Source organism: Columba livia, chromosome 5 (genome assembly GCF_036013475.1).
Source record: "Columba livia isolate bColLiv1 breed racing homer chromosome 5, bColLiv1.pat.W.v2, whole genome shotgun sequence".
In the NCBI taxonomy this organism is placed as follows: Eukaryota; Metazoa; Chordata; class Aves; order Columbiformes; family Columbidae; genus Columba; species Columba livia.
Window position 1 is genome coordinate 17708082 of NC_088606.1, and position 19323 is coordinate 17727404.

The 19323-nt window shown below is 37.9% G+C and overlaps 2 protein-coding genes across 6 annotated transcripts; one reads left to right on the plus strand and one right to left on the minus strand.

The window, feature by feature from the left end:
- Positions 1-336: 336 nt before the first annotated feature.
- On the minus strand, positions 337-15615 carry CPSF2 (cleavage and polyadenylation specific factor 2). The gene is made up of 15 exons (XM_065063640.1): positions 15488-15615; positions 14677-14862; positions 13108-13267; positions 12910-13015; positions 10989-11118; positions 9755-9870; positions 9020-9207; positions 8313-8603; positions 7114-7214; positions 6583-6783; positions 5762-5914; positions 4960-5185; positions 3294-3593; positions 2225-2359; positions 337-2123 (listed from the first exon to the last, which is right to left on the minus strand). Exons 2-15 carry the CDS (start codon positions 14823-14825, stop codon positions 2031-2033), a joined length of 2349 nt encoding a protein of 782 aa, XP_064919712.1. The 5' UTR covers positions 14826-14862; positions 15488-15615; the 3' UTR covers positions 337-2030.
- Positions 15579-19267, plus strand: NDUFB1 (NADH:ubiquinone oxidoreductase subunit B1). Of its 5 annotated transcripts, none has more exons than XM_065063641.1 (3): positions 15579-15751; positions 16727-16871; positions 18926-19267. In XM_065063641.1, exons 1-3 carry the CDS (start codon positions 15619-15621, stop codon positions 18960-18962), a joined length of 315 nt encoding a protein of 104 aa, XP_064919713.1. In that variant the 5' UTR covers positions 15579-15618; the 3' UTR covers positions 18963-19267. The 5 variants fall into 5 exon arrangements, with proteins under 5 accessions (XP_064919713.1, XP_064919714.1, XP_064919715.1 ...); XM_065063642.1 differs by having other exon boundaries at positions 15600-15751; positions 16730-16871; XM_065063643.1 differs by having other exon boundaries at positions 15641-15761.
- Positions 19268-19323: the final 56 nt, after the last annotated feature.

A 19323-nucleotide genomic window follows, 5' to 3' on the forward strand; every position in this document is an offset into this window, starting at 1 on the left:
TCCCTCTCACCACCACAAGTGTCCACAAACCCAGCTTGCCCCAGGCCCAGCACTCAGATGACTATCACCTTGTATGTCAGCTTTCCAGGTCTGATTTCAAGCCACGCTCACACTGAACAGACTGAAAAAAGAACAGTTTGCTGTTTTGCTCATACTTGAGCCTCTTCCTTAGTGATTCTCCTCTTTACCAGAAGATGCAGGAATTTAGTAACTGACAACACCATACTTTTGTTAACTGAATTTGAATCAACAGATCAAAAAAGCAAACCAAACTAACAGATCTACGATCCCACTGCCTTCTCTTTATCCCTTTCCTAAAAATAGCACTACTTTTAGTTTGATTTCCTAAGGGTTTTTTTTCTTTATTAGTATACTCCATGCAGGCATGTGTGATCTCTGCCTACCGCACATCCTCAAAGTAATTCACTTTATAAAAGTTCATTAGTATCTGCAACAATAGTAATACAATAGTATTCACCAACAAGCATCCATTATCATACAGATTTACACTGCTTTGCTACAAAACAGCTACAAAACCAGAGCATTTCTAAGAAGTTCTGTCTGTCAATATAATGGAAAATAAACATTTTTCTACATTGTTGGGGAGAAAAAAAAAAAAAAGGCATCAAGTCATGCAGTCATTCCTAGCCAAGATTTTCTTTGTATAACAAAATACATTTGCACTCAGCATTAAATTTTCAAGATTTTTTACATTTGCAGTATATAGTTCTAGCAGGTTGTTTTTGACACGAACTTCAGTTTTAAGTTACTATTTTAAACAGAATAAATAGTCTCTGTATCAGATGGAAAACTCTTTGACAAGAATGAATTGCAAAGTAAATTATCCTTCCACTGATAGCCCACAGGGTTACTTTTTGCCGCTTTTTCAAAATGTTTTATTTAAACATACACAGAGAGAACATGTTACGTTGCTGTTGTACATAAAAACAAGCAAGCAACCTTCCACTGCCAAAGCTGGTGAGATCATTTGTTTGCATAAATGAATTTCTGTGAAAATAAGGTGCCCAAACTGTGTTCCTCTTCACCTAAAAAGTGAGGTGAGTTCTTAGTATCAGCAGCAACAATAAGTGCCACTGCCAACTAGAATGAAAAATGGCACAAGGGCATTAAATAAATCACATGAACTCAGATTTCAAGATAAAGGATCTTCCCGAACGTGGTTCATGGCACTCTGAACAAACAGCGGTGCACAGATAAAGGCTTAGACTTTGAAATTATTAAAATCAGAACTCAAAAGGTTTCAGACTTGGTGTACTTTTGCAAAAGCTCGAAGTTACAAATGCTGTGAGTTTGTACACAAGTTACTCTGAAGCACAGTTACTGAATTTTAAGTGGCTTGATAATACTATCTAGTCTTCTTAGAGTACCTTCCCAAAGTAATTTTTTGATCCTGCAGATTAATACTTTAGAGTATGAAATTCTGTTCTGGATCAAATCAGTAATGTTAGGATACAGATTAACACTAGGGGAAAATTTAGATAGTCTAGCTTTAAGTGGGTTGTTAAAAATGTACATTGACCTAGCCCCATTAGAAAAGAAAAAAAAAAAAAAAGACTGTCTCCTAAACCAAAGTTATTAAAAAAACCCCAAAACCAAACCAACCAGAAAAACCAAACCCCACACAAAACAAAACAAACAAAGAAACCCACATTTGCCTATCTTGGAAGAATGACTTTTCAATATTTTGTACTCTTTGGCAGGGAATCTATGAAACCAAAACATCTCCTGACAAATTGAACCATTACTGAGAAGAGTTCAAAGTCATAAACTCATTTGTAATGTGTTATGTGGGAGACAGCAAGCTGTAATGGTTTGAAAAGCAACAACATGGAATGTACCAAGGTCTATGAAGAACAACAGAAGCAGTTCATTACATGTTCAGGGTAGTTAACTGTTCTTCATGAATTAGGTTTCCCCTGTATAAATTAGAAAACTACAAAAAGTCAAAATTGGGAGAGATCTCCATTGCCTTTAAAAGTTCAAGTAAAAACATCTTTGCAGCACTTTCTTTAAACAATAGCATATTGCTTGTATAAAAGGTCCCTTATCCTATAGAAGTCCTGACAGAGACAGCCTTCCAATCCAATGCGCCCCGTTTCAGTCTGAAACAGAAGATGTTTCAATTTATTAGCTTCACAGTAAAGAGAAACTTGATTATCATTTAGAATATTATTTACCAAGGTTTAAGACACAGAACACCTACCCTGCGAACAGCCACCAGATTGTTGCACACAAGCACTCCTCCTACAAATTCAGCTTGTATACCTTCTCGCAAGAGAACTTGCTTGAAGTCAGACAGTCTTGGCTCATTCATAAATACAGACTGATGTCCAATAACCTTTAAACAACACACACAATGTTAATACTTCTGCTACTTAATACCTTCCATTTTTCCAAAGATGATCTCATCCTTGTATTGGCAAGAGTGTGGCCTAGACTACAGGACTATAAATGAGAAGACTGGTTCTATTTCTGTTCACCTGAAGCAAGACATTTCCAGGTTAGGAATGCCTTAGAAGTTAACAGTCAAGTAAAGGAAAAGTTTCCTTCTTTGCTCACATATTAAAGACAAATGCAAAGCTGTCATTAAAGATTCCTCTTCCAAGCCATGCTATGCCAGGGCCAGAGCTGCAGGAACTGGCACTGCTGATCAGTACGTACTTCCATGACAGCTGCCATGAATCTGAACAGACTTCAGAGTTGTCTCCACATTCATCTAGCTCCTAGAATAGACTACATTTAGGACTGTGTAACAGTACCTTAAAAAGCAATTCTAGGATTAGAAGGCATTTTAATAATTCACTGACAAGATTAAATAATATCTACTCACATGCAGTACTTCAATGAACTCTCAAATCACTACTATAGTAGCAGAGGCATGAATTTCAAAGATCTGTACCTCAAGTACATGAAGTATTTCCTATAGCATCATATAATAAAATCCAAGAGTGACTAAACACCAACTAATTTCTAAATCTGCAAGTACTAACTACAAATACGAAACCTGCTAATTAAAAATCTTAAATGCTCAAATAGATGGTAACTGTATGTTAGGTACTGTTAGTGGATGCAAGAGATCACCCTTGCTGAAAAGTATAAAAATCTGAACAAAGAACAGCACCAGGTTTAACAAAGCCAAAAAAACCCATGAAAATCCAGTTTCAGGTAGGCTTTCATTTGACTAAGATCACAATATCAATCTCTACGCACTAGAAAAAAACCAAATACAGAGCTCTTCAAAAAATAATCCCAGATCAGCATAATCTCTGTACCTCATGAGGTGGCAGAGGTTCCAAAGTAGGAATGATCTCGCTCTCCTCACACATCTCCTTGTCGTCATCACCGAAGAGGCTTTTCATGGCCTTCTGCTGTGCAATGACACTGGAGTCTGAAGAAGGCATATCCACTTGCATCTCTGTGTCCTCATCTTCCCTCAACTCTCCCTCTTCCAAAATAACTCCAGTATCCACTTTTGAAACCCGCATGTCCAGAACACCATCTATCCAAGCCAACTCAGCATCCTTGGCTTTACAGAACTGAAGGGAGCTGACAAGAGAATCTTTCAACCTGACCTGGGTTGCACAAAAATAAAAGTACCATTAGTTTGATGGAAAATGCAGAGAGAGTGCTTACTCCAAACTTTAAAAATTAGCAGTTTTCCTTTCACTATCTCTCTACATCCGTTTGATTCATACTCTTTTGGGGAGGGTAAAGAGGGAATTGGTATCACTAAGGCAAGATGTACTATACTTTCAAAATATAACTTGTATAACCCTCATGTCACTACTCAACTTAAAAGACAGCAGAGATCAATACCTTTTTTGTCTTGGTTAAAATAAAAGAAGAACCTATATGACTGAAAACTTCAGTTAAACTCACAGCAAGAACAATCAATTCAACATCAGAAACCTTTTTTGCAGCCAAGGAGTTCCTCAGCCTTAGTAAAAAAAAAAAAAAAAAAAAAAAAAAAAAAAAAAAAAGTTTTTTTATTGTAAGAAGGGATGTTTTAGATACCAGATTTTTAAACGGACCAAAACACCTTATCCTAATTCCTCTGATGACTTATTCCAGGACTTTAACCCATTAAATAAAGCCCTCATCTGAAGACTCTTATTCACATGATATTGCGCATGATACTTATAGTGGAATCGAGGCTGCAACCATACGAAGGTTACTGCAATTAACTACCCATTCTATGAACTTTAAAAGGACAGAAGAAATAAAGGACTAATGCCTAAATTGCATGTAAGAGACCCTCCTCTAAACAACTTTCAAAAGTTGAATCAGGACCACATATGATTTTCACATGCTTCACACAAATTATCCAAGTTTTCTTCTTCAGAGCTTAACCATGAAAACTAAATGCAATATACTAACACAGTGCAACACACCATCATAACCTCGCTTTCCAAGAACCATCAAATTAACTCTTTTTGAGGGCAGGGGTGTCTCGTTTATATATTTATTTTCAACATTAATTTGTTCCTAACTTTACCTGTTCATTCTTGGGTACTATTTAGGTACAAAGGACATTTTCCCTCTTCCCTCTCTAAGGCTCCCCTTCAGATTCCAAAAAGAATCCTGAATTGCAAGTAGTGTACAGTAGTGCTCTAATTACAGGTATCAGAAATCTGTTAAGACTTGAGTAAAGCAAACTGATGTCTCCATGGACACAAACCTTGCCTTCTGCAATACAGGTAAAAATGCACTGATCTTATGTTTAAGCTTTTACACTCTTCTTATGAATGATAAGCGTAAGGAGAACACTTACCCAGAAGACAGAAAAAAAGCAAGTAATGTCTAGGTCACACAAAACCAAGTATGTACACAGGGACTATTGTCTCTCCCAAGGAACAGAGGGCCAAGTCACAATATATGCCAATACAGCTCTCCTACAGTTCACAGCACTTACACAACTAACACATTCCAGTACCTTACCTGGTAAATGTGAGTTTCACTGGTTGCATCTACAGTTTCATGCAGTTTTGGCACGTAAACTTTAATATCTTTTCCACCAAAAGCTCTGCAACACTCTGCAAGGTCCTGACTGGCCTCAGGTGGTCCGTGGACAATGACCAGTTGTCTTGGTTTCATTTGGTTAATAATTTTTTTAATTGAGTCCCCATCTGAGCGTCCTTCATAATCAATGTATGTAACTCTGGCTCTAGTTTGAATTAAAAAGCCAAGAAGAAAATGTTATAGTTGAAAAGATTAAGCCCTCGAATGCTCCAAAATATTTTATTTAAAAATGTAAAATATTTTGAAATTATTCTGCATTAGCAAAAGCTGTCAGCACAAGGTATATTACGGATCAGTAACATACAGAACTGTTAAATATCAGCCTGCATGTGTATTTAACACTATAAATTCCCCAAATTCACATACATAGTTATTCAAATATGCTTCTGTTTTGGTAAGTTGTTATTGTAACAAAATATATACACATTTGAGTATCTCTGCCAACACACTACTGTATCGTTTGTTCTTCCTCTTTCACTGTCCCTATCAGACAGAGAACAAACTGTGAGTTTCTTAAGAGTCGGAACCATAGGATTCTGCACTCTGCTCTCAGAAAGACAAGTGAAAAAATAACTTTGACAGACTGGGAGAGAGGAAAAAAAATAAAGGAGGCAAGCAAGCCCTTTCCCACTTCATTAATTCCAAGCTAGCCTTTTATCTAATTTGCACAGTACTCATGCCATCATTCTAGAGAACTGACAAGAACAACAAAACCACTCACTTAATTTCCATGGATTCCGTTGCAGAAATGCATTTGGTAGGAACATCTGATAAATCCTGGTCCATAGGCTCTTCTCCATTTGTCAAACCAGATTCTAATTTGCTTTTTTCTTCTTCTGTTGCTTGAAGTTCTGGAACTAGAAAATCCTCAGGTCTAAAGAATGAAAGGCATTTTGCTTTTAATAGTCTTACAGTAAAACCAAAGCACTATATAACATAAAACCAAACTATGCTGAGCGCTACTGTGGAGATGTTTTGCAATTGTTATTGCCAAAAGTTTCATTACACTTGCCTTCAATAGTTCCACATCTGAACAAAACTCATTTGGAAAATGTCACCTTCCTATCTTAAAAAGATTCTGGGATCTTGGGAAATACCAGCAACCTGAGGCTTTCTAGTAAGTATCCCTTTATGCAAATAGGACAAGTATTGATAGATTTTTCTAGGATTACAAAGATCTTTCTTCTCACTATAAATTTATCAGAACTATGTATAATCTAAAGCAGATAAAAAAGTCAGGTTAAAAAAAAAATCTTATATCTGACAAAATAAAAGCAGAGAAAAAGAAAAAAAAAAAGCCTGGAGTGCAAACACATCCTAAGAGGTGCAACCACAGGCCAAGTATCAGCACTTGGCAGCTTCAATCCACTCATAAGCTTCCCGTGAGACTTAGTGCTAACTGTCCTAACTGTTCAGAAGTTACTGCGATTTGAAGAGCATGAAACAGTGCTACAAAAGACATGAAACAATTATTTTTATTACTTCTATTTTTGAATTATTTCATAGCTACGCTATATGTTAGCATGCATTACCACCACATACTTGATAATTTCACCATATTCATCCCATTTAATTCTTTCTTCAGGGGCTGGAAACATTGGATAAGACTTCTTTGCCTGTTTGAAGAAACTTCCTTTCCGGCTACCTTCACCTTTCATCATCAAATCATGTTTGGTCTTATGTACAGTTGGCTGATCAATATCCTCTTCAGCATCACTCTCATCACTGGAATCGATATCTGCCCTGAAATGACATTCCGAAAAAACCTAGTACTTTTTTTCTTCAGGTTTAATATTATATAAACACACTGACTGCAAAATAACAGTTGACATAACACTGACCAACGACAATGGGAGTTTGTGGATCTGAGAAAGAGCTCACAGCCAAACAGCAGATGAAACACGTCTATTGTAACAACCGTTCCTGACTCCTCAGTGCTCTCAGACAAGTCCATCAGAACTATGATTTTCATTTATCCCTCAAAATGGTTGAAGCAGCAGAACAACAACACAGAAATCTCAACTCTGACCACAAAATCAGAATGTGAGAATTGCCAATATACTTAATACTTACTCTTTAGACTGTTCTAACTTTTTAGCTGCTTCTTTCTTAAGCTTCTCCTTTTCTAGGTATTCTTCAAGTTCTTTTCCTTCCAACTTGACACGTTTTCTCAACTGCAGATAGAAAATGAGTATTATTGTGAGTAGCTGACATAATTTTAATACTTTTCCTACACACTGCTGACAAGAATGTTTGTACTTAAGTACCACGGGCAAGTACAACTTCTACGTCACATACAAAACAAGATTATGCAAACACGTGGTACCTTGCTGTGGCAACATCATGACAACGTTATTAATTAGTAGAGACTGACAGAAAAACATTTCTAAAACATTGAAATAAATTAGCATTAAAAAGATTTCTTAAAACAGCTTCAGGAAACATCCATCCAATAAGTGAACACAAATACTCTGAGATGAGCAGTGTTTTTTTTATTTTTGTATCACTAACATCAAACCAGAAGAACCCAGCAAAGACATACTAGCAATCAAAACAATGTTAAGTTCTGATTCTTGTTTTCTGAAAATCAATTTAGAGCATAGGTCACTTTGGATAATAGTGAATTCTCATAATATTCTAACACTGTAATTCAATGTTCTAAAGCAAATCTAAAACTAAAATAAAGCTACATCATCAGGATTGAAATTATCACTGCGATCACAGGGGATTGCCATAAATTAACGTTTAGCAAAGAGAAGTAGACACAGAAATACAAATGATTGAAATAATTTGAAAGCATGACTAACAATTAATTGTGTTCTTCTAATTCCTAGCTTTCGCTCATCTTTCTATTCTGATGGGATATATTATACTGATTTGACTTGATTCTCCCCTCATGCAAACCCAGAGTATTTTCCAGCAAGAATAATCCATCATATATTGCGACCTGTACATAAATGGCCAGCAGAAGTTTTTCTATTATAACAAAAACACAAAGGAAAAATGTTATATAAATATTTAAAAGCAACTTCATGCTTATCTCTATGGAGTACTGATTTTTCCACACCACCAAAAGGCATTTTGCAGTTCCTAATATAAGACCTATTTTTAAGTAAGTTTTCCATAATTGGTTATACATGCAACATACTGATTTTAGATTTCCCTCTTCCTCTAAAAGCATTTCAGTAGATCAAAAAGAAAATTAAATTCGGTTTTGCTCTTGTTTCCCCAGACGGCCCACAAAAACGTTGAGATATATAGACAACTCTTACCTCAATATCTATAACTTTTTCAGAAGGATTATCAATCAGAAATCGTGCTAATGTTCCAGGTGTTGTGCGATAAGTTAAGATTACAGAGTTTTTGGAATCCTGGCACCATTGAATGAAGAGATCTCTAGAAAACCCACACTCTAAGTCAGGTTGACTGGCAAGAACAACTTTTGGACTAGGCACTCGAGCCAGATCAGACAGACTATGACATAAGGAGAGATGGCGGAACTGGAAAGGATTGTTTCTCTTGTCCTCAAAGCATCTCAGCAACTTGTCACTCATCCATTCAACCTAAAATATGTATTAAGAAAAAGTTAACTATAGGAATGCAAGTTCTACAATACTGCGCAAACCTGATATGGGGTACTGGATGCAATATGCAAGTGATTACGTCAATGTTTCTCAGCAAGTGTAGAAATAATGCTGAGTGTAAACAACACAGAAACACATACTTTAGGGACCTCTTTTTTAACAGCTTTAAACTATGCTCACAAGTCTTGTGATAAAAACAGAAATGAGTATCAAGAAACATGACCACAGCCATGACTGGACTCTGTTACCTGATCAAAAGATTTGAGACACAAACACACACTATAAAATAAAGACAACATCCAGTATTTAGTCATTTTCTAATATTAAAACCAAAATACTTTTGCATACATACTCCATTACCCTCTTGATAATTGCATTTTAAAATTAAAACAAACCTGTGATTTAGAGAACTCCACTACATTGTAGCTGACATTATTCAAAAGTGCGAGGGAGTAGACTCCTAATCCTGCATCTTTAGTTCTCCAGATCTGATCAAGAAGTTGAGCAAGTTCCAGAACTCTGCCTGCTGTATCCACAGCTATTAATACGTTTCCATCACCTCGTAATGTCTCCAAAACATTAGCTAAGAAGAATTAAAAACAAAAACAAAACAAAAACCTATTTATACTTCACATCAAAATTAGAATGTCTGTGGCTTGAGGGTTTTTTATCACACTAACAACAATAATCGAAAACAAACTGAACACAGAAATAAATCAAACTTCAAATGAGATCCAAAACCACATTTCCAGAAAATTAAAGAGAGATGGGATTCTCTTGGTAGCTCAGAATATCTCACTGCCCTGATACTACTTTTTCTTCCTTTTTCATTAAAAAATAAATAAATCTGTTAAACCAAGTTTTAAAAATAATGTGCTGAGGAAGGTCATTTAAAAACCCCTCAAGAAGAGATTAATTGATACGGCATAAAATACATTATTTTCAGGTATGGTTCTTTGTTTTCAGGAAAATGTTTAACCCATAAGATCAGTACCATCAGAAGAGTAATTCAAAATACGTAAATTTTAATAAAGGTTCTTAATTTGAATGCTGATAAATTTTTCATCGAAAAACATTTTACAGTGGCCAATAAATCACATTACCACTATTTTCAAACCCAGGATACATACTCAGTAGCTGTTCATCCCTTTGTTTCCTCCTGGGTTGTACGTAAGTAGCATTAAATGAATCCGTAATAAGCAATGAAGGTCTGCTCAACATTTCCAAGGAACATCCATTCAGATGGCTGTAGAAAAAGGTGAAATCTCACTTTTTGCATTTCTACTTTATGAGCAAAAAAATAAAACAGTGAGATTCCAGATGTTTGCATGTACAGAAATCAAATTTCCCAGTAACTGAAAAATAGGATCTCACGTATAAACAAATCAAACAACTACTCACAGAAAATACTTGAGACTAAGCGGATGTTTAAGTCCAAGTAAATAAGTAACTTACATGTAGCATATATATACATATCTGTTAATATCTAAAACTGATTATCAGTAAGAAAAGTGATAGCTTCCAGTGGGTTTATTTTTCTACCTTACTCTCTTCTAATTTGCCTGAAGTCTTTTTACACTGAATTCAGTTTGGCTTGATGCATAATTCAACACATATTCATTAATATTAACCAGCAAAATTTATCTTATTTCAATATTTATTTTCTTGCTCCTTTTCCTTTCCTTAAATAGGCATTTTCAGGAAGGAAGACAGGGTATAAGAAGTATCCTGTCTACAGAGGAAGAAAAGGAAGACTTTTCTTCAATGTTTTACAAGAGTTTAAAAGCCAATAAAGTTTTTCAGTCTGAAATACCTAGCAGTTATGCAGTAATTTTTAACAGTCAAAATTCATCTATGTGTCCTAAATCCTCCCAGAATTTTTTTTTTAAGTAAATACGTGTATCCCAACCTAAATACAATTATGCTATATGACTGCATTCCAAATTCCATCTTGACAAGCTGGAATTTAGTACATTGTTCTAAGAGTTCCTCTTCCTACCTTCTGAAGCAAGATAGTTCCAGAAAAGAAGGAAATTAGGTAAATGTTAACTATGTTTTTTACATGACTAAGAGAAGATTCATGTTATCTTCCCTTTTAAAAATCACAATAAAAGCTTTTCTGAACTGCATGAAACAGAAGTTTTCTGAATGTTTCCTGCTTCGAACTTAGAAATAAATAAAACTGAGTGGAATGAAGAAACCCAGAGCTAATACTTGTTTCAAGCTGACTAATCTGAATGCAAGTGAAATCACCGGTCTTATTAGAGCTGGAAAGGCACTGCTACTTCCATCTGTTTAGCACACACTAAATGGTGCACACCTAACACAATGTCTAAGAAATATATATTGCTATGTTGAACTTACATCTCCCTCTTGTGGTTGAAATCAACTGCATAAACAATTTCTTCCTCTCCATCTTTGACAATCTTCCAGATTGTGCCTCCTATCATGTGGCCAGCTGGCAATGGTGTGATTGACAAACCATGTCCTTTGCCTACAAAAGTTTTCAATATTTTAGATACAATACATGTATTAAAGTCCATTACTCTGAATAAGAGAGTAATTTTAAATAACTGAACACCAAATTTATTACTGGGGAAAAAAAGTCAAATGAAGTATGAAAAATTGCTAACGTATCTGTCCTTCCCATCTGACCAGTACCTTCAGAATTTTTTGCAATTCACATCTATTTTGCCTCCAGAAAAAACAACTGAAGATCACTTCTTCCCTCTATCTCCCACTGGTACTAGAGGCACTGCAGAGCTGCTATAACTACAGGCCTAAACAACAATAAATAACAAACATATGATATGAAAGCAAATACACGGGTGAAAGGCAGACCGCTCTCTGTGGCAACACAAAATGTTTATCATTCACTGCCTAGGTACTTATAAAAGCACATATAAATCACACAAACTGGCAGTTTTCCAGAATGACAAACATGCAAATCAATCGATTCCAGGAAAGGTGTCTGTGTGTTGCAGTCAAGACTGAAGGACCTTTTCAGCACCTGATGACTTTTTTTTATGCACTGTTGCTCCTCACCATTGGTGCTGACCTAGATCTTTGTCAGAGAAAAACTAGACCACCCATGACCATTCCCACTGACTTTGCTGCATCCCACCAACTAGACCTGAAGTGCACAGCTTTAATAATAACTAAAAAGTACATTATCTTCTTAGATGCATCCATCGAGTCTTCTTGAGTCACATCAATTAAATATGAAAAAGATATTTTGAAAAAGTTTTTCACTAAAATTACTTGTAAGATGTAAAAGTTGGCAGAACAGATATAGCCTTGCTATAAATACCTTGAAAAAGGTTCAGTAGCCTTTCAAGGATGGTATCCCATTTCTATTTTCCAAATTACAAGCATGCAGCATTCAGGAACAGGGAGATACTGCATCTTAGAGACAAGTTGCTGGTGACTGGCCTGTCTTTGTTCAAGAACTGCATTCCCATTTCACTCTGATCTTTAAATTCAACAAGAGTGAAAACCTGCTGACTCCCTGGATGCCACAGGTCCTAGCAATAAGCTATACTGAGAATCTATCATGCAGAGTCAGTGAAGCCTTCCTCATTACACAGAATCACAGAATGTTAGGGATTGGAAGGGACCTCAAAAGATCATCTAGTCCAATCCCCCTGCCTGAGCAGGAACACTTAGATGAGGTTATACAGGAACGTGTCCAGGTGGGTTTTGAATGTCTGCAGAGTAGGAGACTCCACAACCCCCCTGGGCAGCCTGTTCCAGTGTTCTGATACCCTCACTGAGAAGAAGTTTCTTCTCAAATTTAAGTGGAACCTCTTGTGTTCCAGTTTGAACCCATTACCCCTTGTCCTACAGTTGGCTGTCACCGGGAAGAGCCTGGCACCATCCTCCAAAACCTGTAACTTAATCTCTGCAACCTATCCATTCTCTAGAGAGCTTTCCTCTGTGTTACTAGTTACTGAAGAATTCTGAGGTATCTACTACTTGGCATGAGTAAAAACTTTTGAGAGACATAAATAAATTCCAAGAAAATTTACAAAAACACAAAAGAGAAACAAATCTCTAAACATGCTTTGGCATGACCTTCTCCTCGTTTAAGTTCTACCCATTTCCACATACAATTATGAGGCAAATATGCAGCTGATATAGACTGATACAGGGCTACTGAATTCAGCCCTGCAAAATGCTCAACACTCAAAAATTTACTCCCTTTAAAAAAATCCGGTTACTTTAAATCTTAAGGACTCTGCCTTTCACCGAAAGTCATTAATTGAAAATTTGGCCACGACTTTACCTTTCAAGTTCACAATCTGAGAAAACTTCAGCTGTTGTATCTTATCAAATGCTGCATCTACGTCATCCAATGTAAAGAGTGTGAAATCTTCAGTATTATGGCGGGACTACAAACAAATAAGAAACATAGAGCATTCAAGAACCTGAGCACTCTACCGTATCAAAGATGTCGTGCATGAAAGTATCAACTTGAATATACCTGGTAGAGATCATACATAAACATCTGTCCCATTTTATATACAGGAATAGTTGCATAAATGGCACAATTCAAGCCCATTTTTCCCACTGCATATGGAAGAGCTCCAAGGTGTAGAGGGTCAGGATGAGAAAGAAGAACAGCATCCACCTGGTGTACATGTCTACAAAAAGAGGGACAAAAAAGCTAGTGAGAAGAGTTCTGTAGCAAAGTTTTTAAAAGTATAATTAAAAGTTACAGATATTTCCAAATGTTCAAGTACTTAAAAACGCAAGTGACTTCTGAAAACATAATTTCAAGGTCAGGAACACATAAGCTTCACTTTAAATTCTTGATTAGGAAGACTTTATTTGGACACCAGAAAGTAGATTAACTGAGGGGACAAAAATATTATCAATGCAGACATGTCACAAATTGTTCATTCATGTAAAAACCTAAAACAGGCTACAACTTTCCTTCTCATGAAAAAGACCAAGAGGACAAAAGACACAACAATCCTTAAACTGATAAGGATCAAATCAAAATATCTTTTTTAAAAAACAAAAATGGTCAAAATTATAATTTAAGAGAAGTGGCACATATAATTTCGGGGTTTTATTCATCTTAAAAAGATTTTTTTTTTTTTTTTTGTAAAGTGTTGCATAAAGTAAGAACTGAGACTAAAACTTACTACCTATCATGACTGAAAAACTTGAGGGCATAAAACATATGCAACAAGAGAAAATACAAGTTGGGCTGAAAGCTTTTTGTTCCATCACACAGTAACTGAGGCACACGCATTCTTCTTGATGGCTGTTATTAAAAAGGTGTTTTTATCTAATTGCTTCTCAGAGAAGACACTTGAAAAATTCTGTAAGTTAGCCTTGGTAAATAATAAACCTCACTTAAAATACTTCAAACACTAGAAGTGTGTCAATGCTAGAAAAGGGAATCTATAAAAATAGTATCACAAAGCTCACAAAGTATCACAAATTTGTTTCAGGAATTTCCATGTTACAGTCCTAACCTTGTAACCAGTGTTTGCACCAGCAAAGCTCCTTGCTGTAAACCTGCAGAAATTCGGTATTAAAGGCTATACAGGTTTATTTCTTTGCAGGGCTGGGATAACTAACAGAAGCTGTTTTCCTGACTGACAGTCTATTCCACCTGAAACAAGAGGTGAGAGTTGAACCACTTTGTATTCAGCCTACATACGCTAATGATTTTTTCATTTAAAACTTATTTAACCATTCTATACTAGTTTAGAGCCAAGGTCAGCCTCCCATAAACTCTGCTCTATCATGTTTATGAAATAAACCAAAACATCCAAGCCAAGAAAAAACACAGAAGAGTCTGTGAATTACAGTTAATAGGTGTAACTCATTAGACATGCAAGAAATAAAGAAGTTTTTATCAGAAATGTTTCAACAGTGTAATTCCCTTCATATTAAACACATTTCGAGCAAACCAAAAAAGAACAATTTTGGATTTAACATCACCATACGCATAACAGTGCATGATATTTTGAAAATTTTTTGAAAAGGACAAGACCTATTAAAAAAAAAAAAAAAGTGTATGAACTGAACTACTTACTTCCTCAGAGAATCAATAATATCCATAGAAAAGTTCTCATCCCAGCCACAGTCCAAAAGAAAACGAAATTCATCTACTTGCAAGAGGTAGCAGAGGGCAGACTCCTCCTGCACACCTGAAAGCGTAGTCAACTTGATAATCGATGTCATTTTCCTCTCCAAGTGTTTAAGCTCGAAAATAACTAACCTGAATGGGGGAAGAAAATGTTTAAATGACTAATCCAAACAAAAAGTCTAGTTATTTAGATCTAAAGTCATACATTTTTGAGACTACACTGGATAGCAGGTTGCGAAAAACGATCAACACAACTACTAGTTATCAATTATTAACTTGTAGGTCTTTTGTTATCAGGAAGAGGTGTCTTTACAACACAAAAAAGGAATCGCAAGGAGCAGCGCAGCTCCAGCCGCTCCCAGCGCAGGGTTGGGTGGGCACACCGGCCATGGCGGGCCCAGGGCTGCGGCCCCTCACGCCGCCGCCTGCCCGGGGGGCCCCATCACGGGCCGGGCCGGGGGCTCCGCAGGGCGGCTCCAGGGCCCCGCTGGGCCCCCCCGCCGAGACAGCGGCCCAGCTGTCTCCCATGGGGGGCCTCACCAGCCGGGCCCGGCACTAAAGGAGCGAGCCCTGCGCCCGCTCCAGTCCCGAGAGGAAGAGGAGAAGGAGGAAGAGATGGGCGAGTTCGGCTCGCACAAGCTGAGCGCTTCACGCCTCAGCACCGGGCCAAGCCCGGCTCCCGCGGGAGGAGCGGAGCGGGCACTCAGCAGCGAGCGCCGGGGCCCGCAGCGCTGCCGCCGCTCCTCAGCGCCGGTACCTGCCGAACGGCCGCCGCGCACCGGCCTCCCTCAGGCCCACCGAGGCGCGCGCCCACCGCCTCCGCCCCGCGCGGCAGCACCCGCCATCTTGCGGGGGGCGGGGAGAAGGAAGAGGGAAGGTGGGAGGGTAATGGACAGCACCACCGCGAGGCCGCCGGGGGTGACGGCCGTTCCCCCCCGCTCCTGCGCAGCCGGTGGGCTCTCCCGGCCTGCTCGCGCCGTCAATTGCCCTTGGTGTGGCCGCTGCGCGGGGCCTGGTGGCGGTGAGCAGCGGTACCGGTGGGGCCTGTCGCGGGAGGGCGTTTCTGTGGTACCGGCGTCAGCCTCCCCGGGAGTGCCTCGCCGTGTTCTCTGTCCTCTTCGCCGAGACCCGGGGCCGGGCGGGAGCGCCCCTCAGCCCCGGGGCTCTACGGCGCTCCTGGCACTGTGGGCACAGGCGTGTGGGGGGGCGGTGGGTTTCCCAGGCAGGTTCGGGGTACGTGTCGCCGGGTCCGGGAGGGCTGGCAGGGCCCTCTCGTAGGTCGGTACCGTGCGCATCGGGCGGAGCCGCCATCGCGGCCGACTGAGGGAGCGGCCTCGAGGGGGCAGCGCTGCTCGCTGTGCCCCCGACCCGCCTCGGGTGCTACGGGGGTCCTGTCCCGCGGCGGCTGCCCGAGGAACTGCGCCCTTCGTGTCTGTATTCCTGGGTGGTTCTGAGGTCGCAACTGTATGACTTGCTCGGTGACTCTTAAAACTTCAGCAAGGTGCTAACCTGGAAGGCTGTGGTTGGGCTGGGGAAGGCTCGCTGGATTTTTAGAAATGTCCTTTTTTTGTTTGTCCCTTCTCCACTGAATGTCCAGCTTTCAGTCTTGTTACAGATAGCAAAGCGTCCATCTACGGGAGTTTATGTTGTAAATGCATTTGTAATGTCTTGTGAAACAGCAAACTTCTGTATCGTTAGAGTTACTTTAATGGGTACGTTATTCTAGAACGTTTTACTGCTACTATTTCACCAGGGATGTTTCTATTTCTCACCGATTTTGGGATAAAATCTCCCAGGGCCAATAGTTAGTTAGGATTATTTCTAAGAAACCTGTGTATGGATTGGAGAACAGAATGTGTCTTGTAGGGAGCGTTTGATGGCCTTCATGTTTATTATGCTGTAGTAGGATCCTTGTGAGATTAAACGTGCCAGGTATGCAACATTTGCCATGTACAGGCTTTTCAGTAACTGTTAACTGTTCTGCTTTTCTTTTTAGCAGTCATGGTGAATTTCGCCCAAGTTGTGCGTGATCACTGGGTTCACATCTTTGTTCCCTTAGGATTTGTGATTGGATGTTATTTAGACAGAATGAATGATGAAAAACTGTCAGCCTTCCGAAACAAGAGCTTATTATATAGAAGGTCTGTTTTATGATACCTGTTAAATATACATTTATGTTCAGTTATTTTGCAAAGCACTTCTCTATTCTGTTTGAATCTTAAACATAAAAAAAACCCCAACAGTGATGCAGTCAAAATATTAAAGGGAAGTAAGCCCTAAACATTTAATCAAGCATTCATGGTTTTCAGTCACTAATGCCCTCTGAAAATTTGGGCTTTAGGAGCCATCTTACTCGTGAAAAAAAGGATGTGTAATTCTATCAATGTGACATTTTAGTCAAAATATTTGACTGCACCAATGAACCAGAAGTGTTGATGTTAATAAATTATATTGGTGGAAGCAAGGTAAACAAATGCAGACATTAGTGAACATTAAGACTGATTTGTATCTAAACAAACTTACTAGAAGGGTGCACTACATGAGTACAAAAATATAAAGTAAACATTTAATATGCAGATGAGTAAGAAACTCCTAGGAAAAAGTCCTCTTAAATAAAACTTAACCATTTGCTTTCATTATACTTTGCCCTTTACAGAGTAGTAAATGGAGTAAGAAAGTAAGCTTATGACATAATTCACAAAACTGTTACATTAATATTTCACTATATAGGAATTGTTAGTGCTTAGCACTGTTTTTATAACAAAAGTAAATTTGCAGTGCTACCTATAAAATGGAACTTGAAGGACTGAAGAACATGACTTCAAACTTTACTACAACATGTACATTCAAGGAACACCTCTAATGTGGTATGGGGTCATTATAAGTTAAGCCAGTGGGTAATGTGTGAAAGTGTGTACCTGTATGTTAACTGGGGGAGCAGAGCTAGAAAATGTATTTTAACATAAAATAAATACCAAGTTAGGGAAGTGTTTTCTGTAGATGTGAATTTTCCTTCTTATTCTCTGTGTCCTTGAAGATTGTGCAGGTAGAAAATGCAGTCTCTTGCATCTTATTGTTGTTTGTGAATTGAAAATGGAAAATTATCTTTTTGGACCCCTAATTAGTTTTTAATTCACTAATTATTGATTTGAAATCAAATAATTTGCAAAAAGAAGGTATTTTCACATTAGTAGAAAGGGCTTTTGCTCTCCAAAGCTTATTAATCATTAACTGCTGTGAAGTTCTGAGTTATGAAATGTAGAACCATTATTTTGTCTCTATAAAACTTCAGCAGGAAACACATTACTTGAATTTTAATTTTCAACTCTTTAGTGGTTATAGCAAACTTTTGTCTTAAAAGTGCTGTGATAATTTTAAATTTGAACTAACTACTTTCCTAATTTGTGTTAAAATAATAACCAAGTTTTGAAAATCTAAGACAACATCTTTAAATGTTTGTGTTGGCAACTGTGTCTTCACTGAAATATATTATTATATATACTAATTAGCCTGGACTTAGTGACTGACTTCTCAGGGAGAATTTAGGTAAATTAATGCATTGCCTCATCTGTCTCTCCTAATTCTGTATTAGGCTCTAAGGTTAGTGGAACAACGGGAGAAAAAATCATGCTGCAAAGCATGGACTAACAGTAGCAGTGTTAGGATCAGTTTGCAGGTGAATTTCTTTTTTAATCTGGTTTCACCTAAGTTAGTTCCGAGTAAGATAGTAATTTTATGACAAATCCCCCCACTGTTACATTGGGACTGCTCTTCCTGCAGTTGCTGTTGAAGTTTGGCTGGTATTTCAGCTTATTGCAACAATCTCCTCTGCTTTCAGACTGACTTCGTTTCCCAGTAAAGTAATGAATTTTTGTATTTAGAAGAGGGACACTTTTTTCCTTTTGGATCCCATTGTGTAAAAAAATCTGTTAGCTCCTTAGAGGTCACCTGTTTTGAGCTTCCATTTAACTTAATGATAGTTAAGAGGAATCAGTCCATTGAAGACTTGGAAAGTAAAGAGGAAGCTTATCAGTATTGAAGGATTTTTAACTGATGATGATTGCAAAGAAAGTTAAATTTATACTTAACTCTCAAAAGTAAGGTATTCTAGAATAATTAATCACATTTATTAGTAACTATTCTGTAAAAATTATTTTAATTTTAGTCTCTTTCCTCTCTTTTTCTTTCCCCACAGAGAGTTGAAGCCTGGTGAAGAAGTAACATGGAGATAAAAGCTGAGGATGAAATGGAAAATATTTTCACTTGATTCGTCATCTTATCTCACTCATTGATAGAATAGGGTTATGGTTTTTATCTTGATGGAGTACTTAAAGCTACAGAAAAGGACACCTGCAATTTATCAGTGCTAGTTTAACTTCCAGTCTTACTTTTAGAAAGATGATTTAATTACATGGCTAATAGGTGTCCAGGAATTCCATTAGTCCATAAGTATTGAGAAACTTTTGTCCTCAGAAGTCGCACTGTGGAGTAGCAGGAGAAAGAATTACATAATAAAGAAAAATCTATGCAAAAATCATTTATGTTGTTAATGATCTGTATGGTGTGAAATTCATGTCTGCGTAGCTCATGTAT

What these genes read in the sequence shown, in the direction of transcription:
- NDUFB1 (XM_065063641.1), top strand. Translation starts at nt 15,619, where the DNA reads ATGGACAGCACCACCGCGAGGCCGCCGGGGGTGACGGCCGTTCCCCCC. An exon ending in CTGCGCGGGGCCTGGTGGCG is followed by an intron (nt 15,752 to 16,726) that starts GTGAGCAGCGGT and finishes TTTTCTTTTTAG; the next exon opens with CAGTCATGGTGAATTTCGCC. An exon ending in AAGAGCTTATTATATAGAAG is followed by an intron (nt 16,872 to 18,925) that starts GTCTGTTTTATG and finishes CTTTCCCCACAG; the next exon opens with AGAGTTGAAGCCTGGTGAAG.
- CPSF2 (XM_065063640.1), bottom strand. Translation starts at nt 14,825, where the DNA reads ATGACATCGATTATCAAGTTGACTACGCTTTCAGGTGTGCAGGAGGAG. An exon ending in ATTATTGATTCTCTGAGGAA is followed by an intron (nt 13,268 to 14,676) that starts GTAAGTAGTTCA and finishes CTCTTTTTGTAG; the next exon opens with ACATGTACACCAGGTGGATG. An exon ending in TTATGTATGATCTCTACCAG is followed by an intron (nt 13,016 to 13,107) that starts GTATATTCAAGT and finishes ATTTGTTTGTAG; the next exon opens with TCCCGCCATAATACTGAAGA.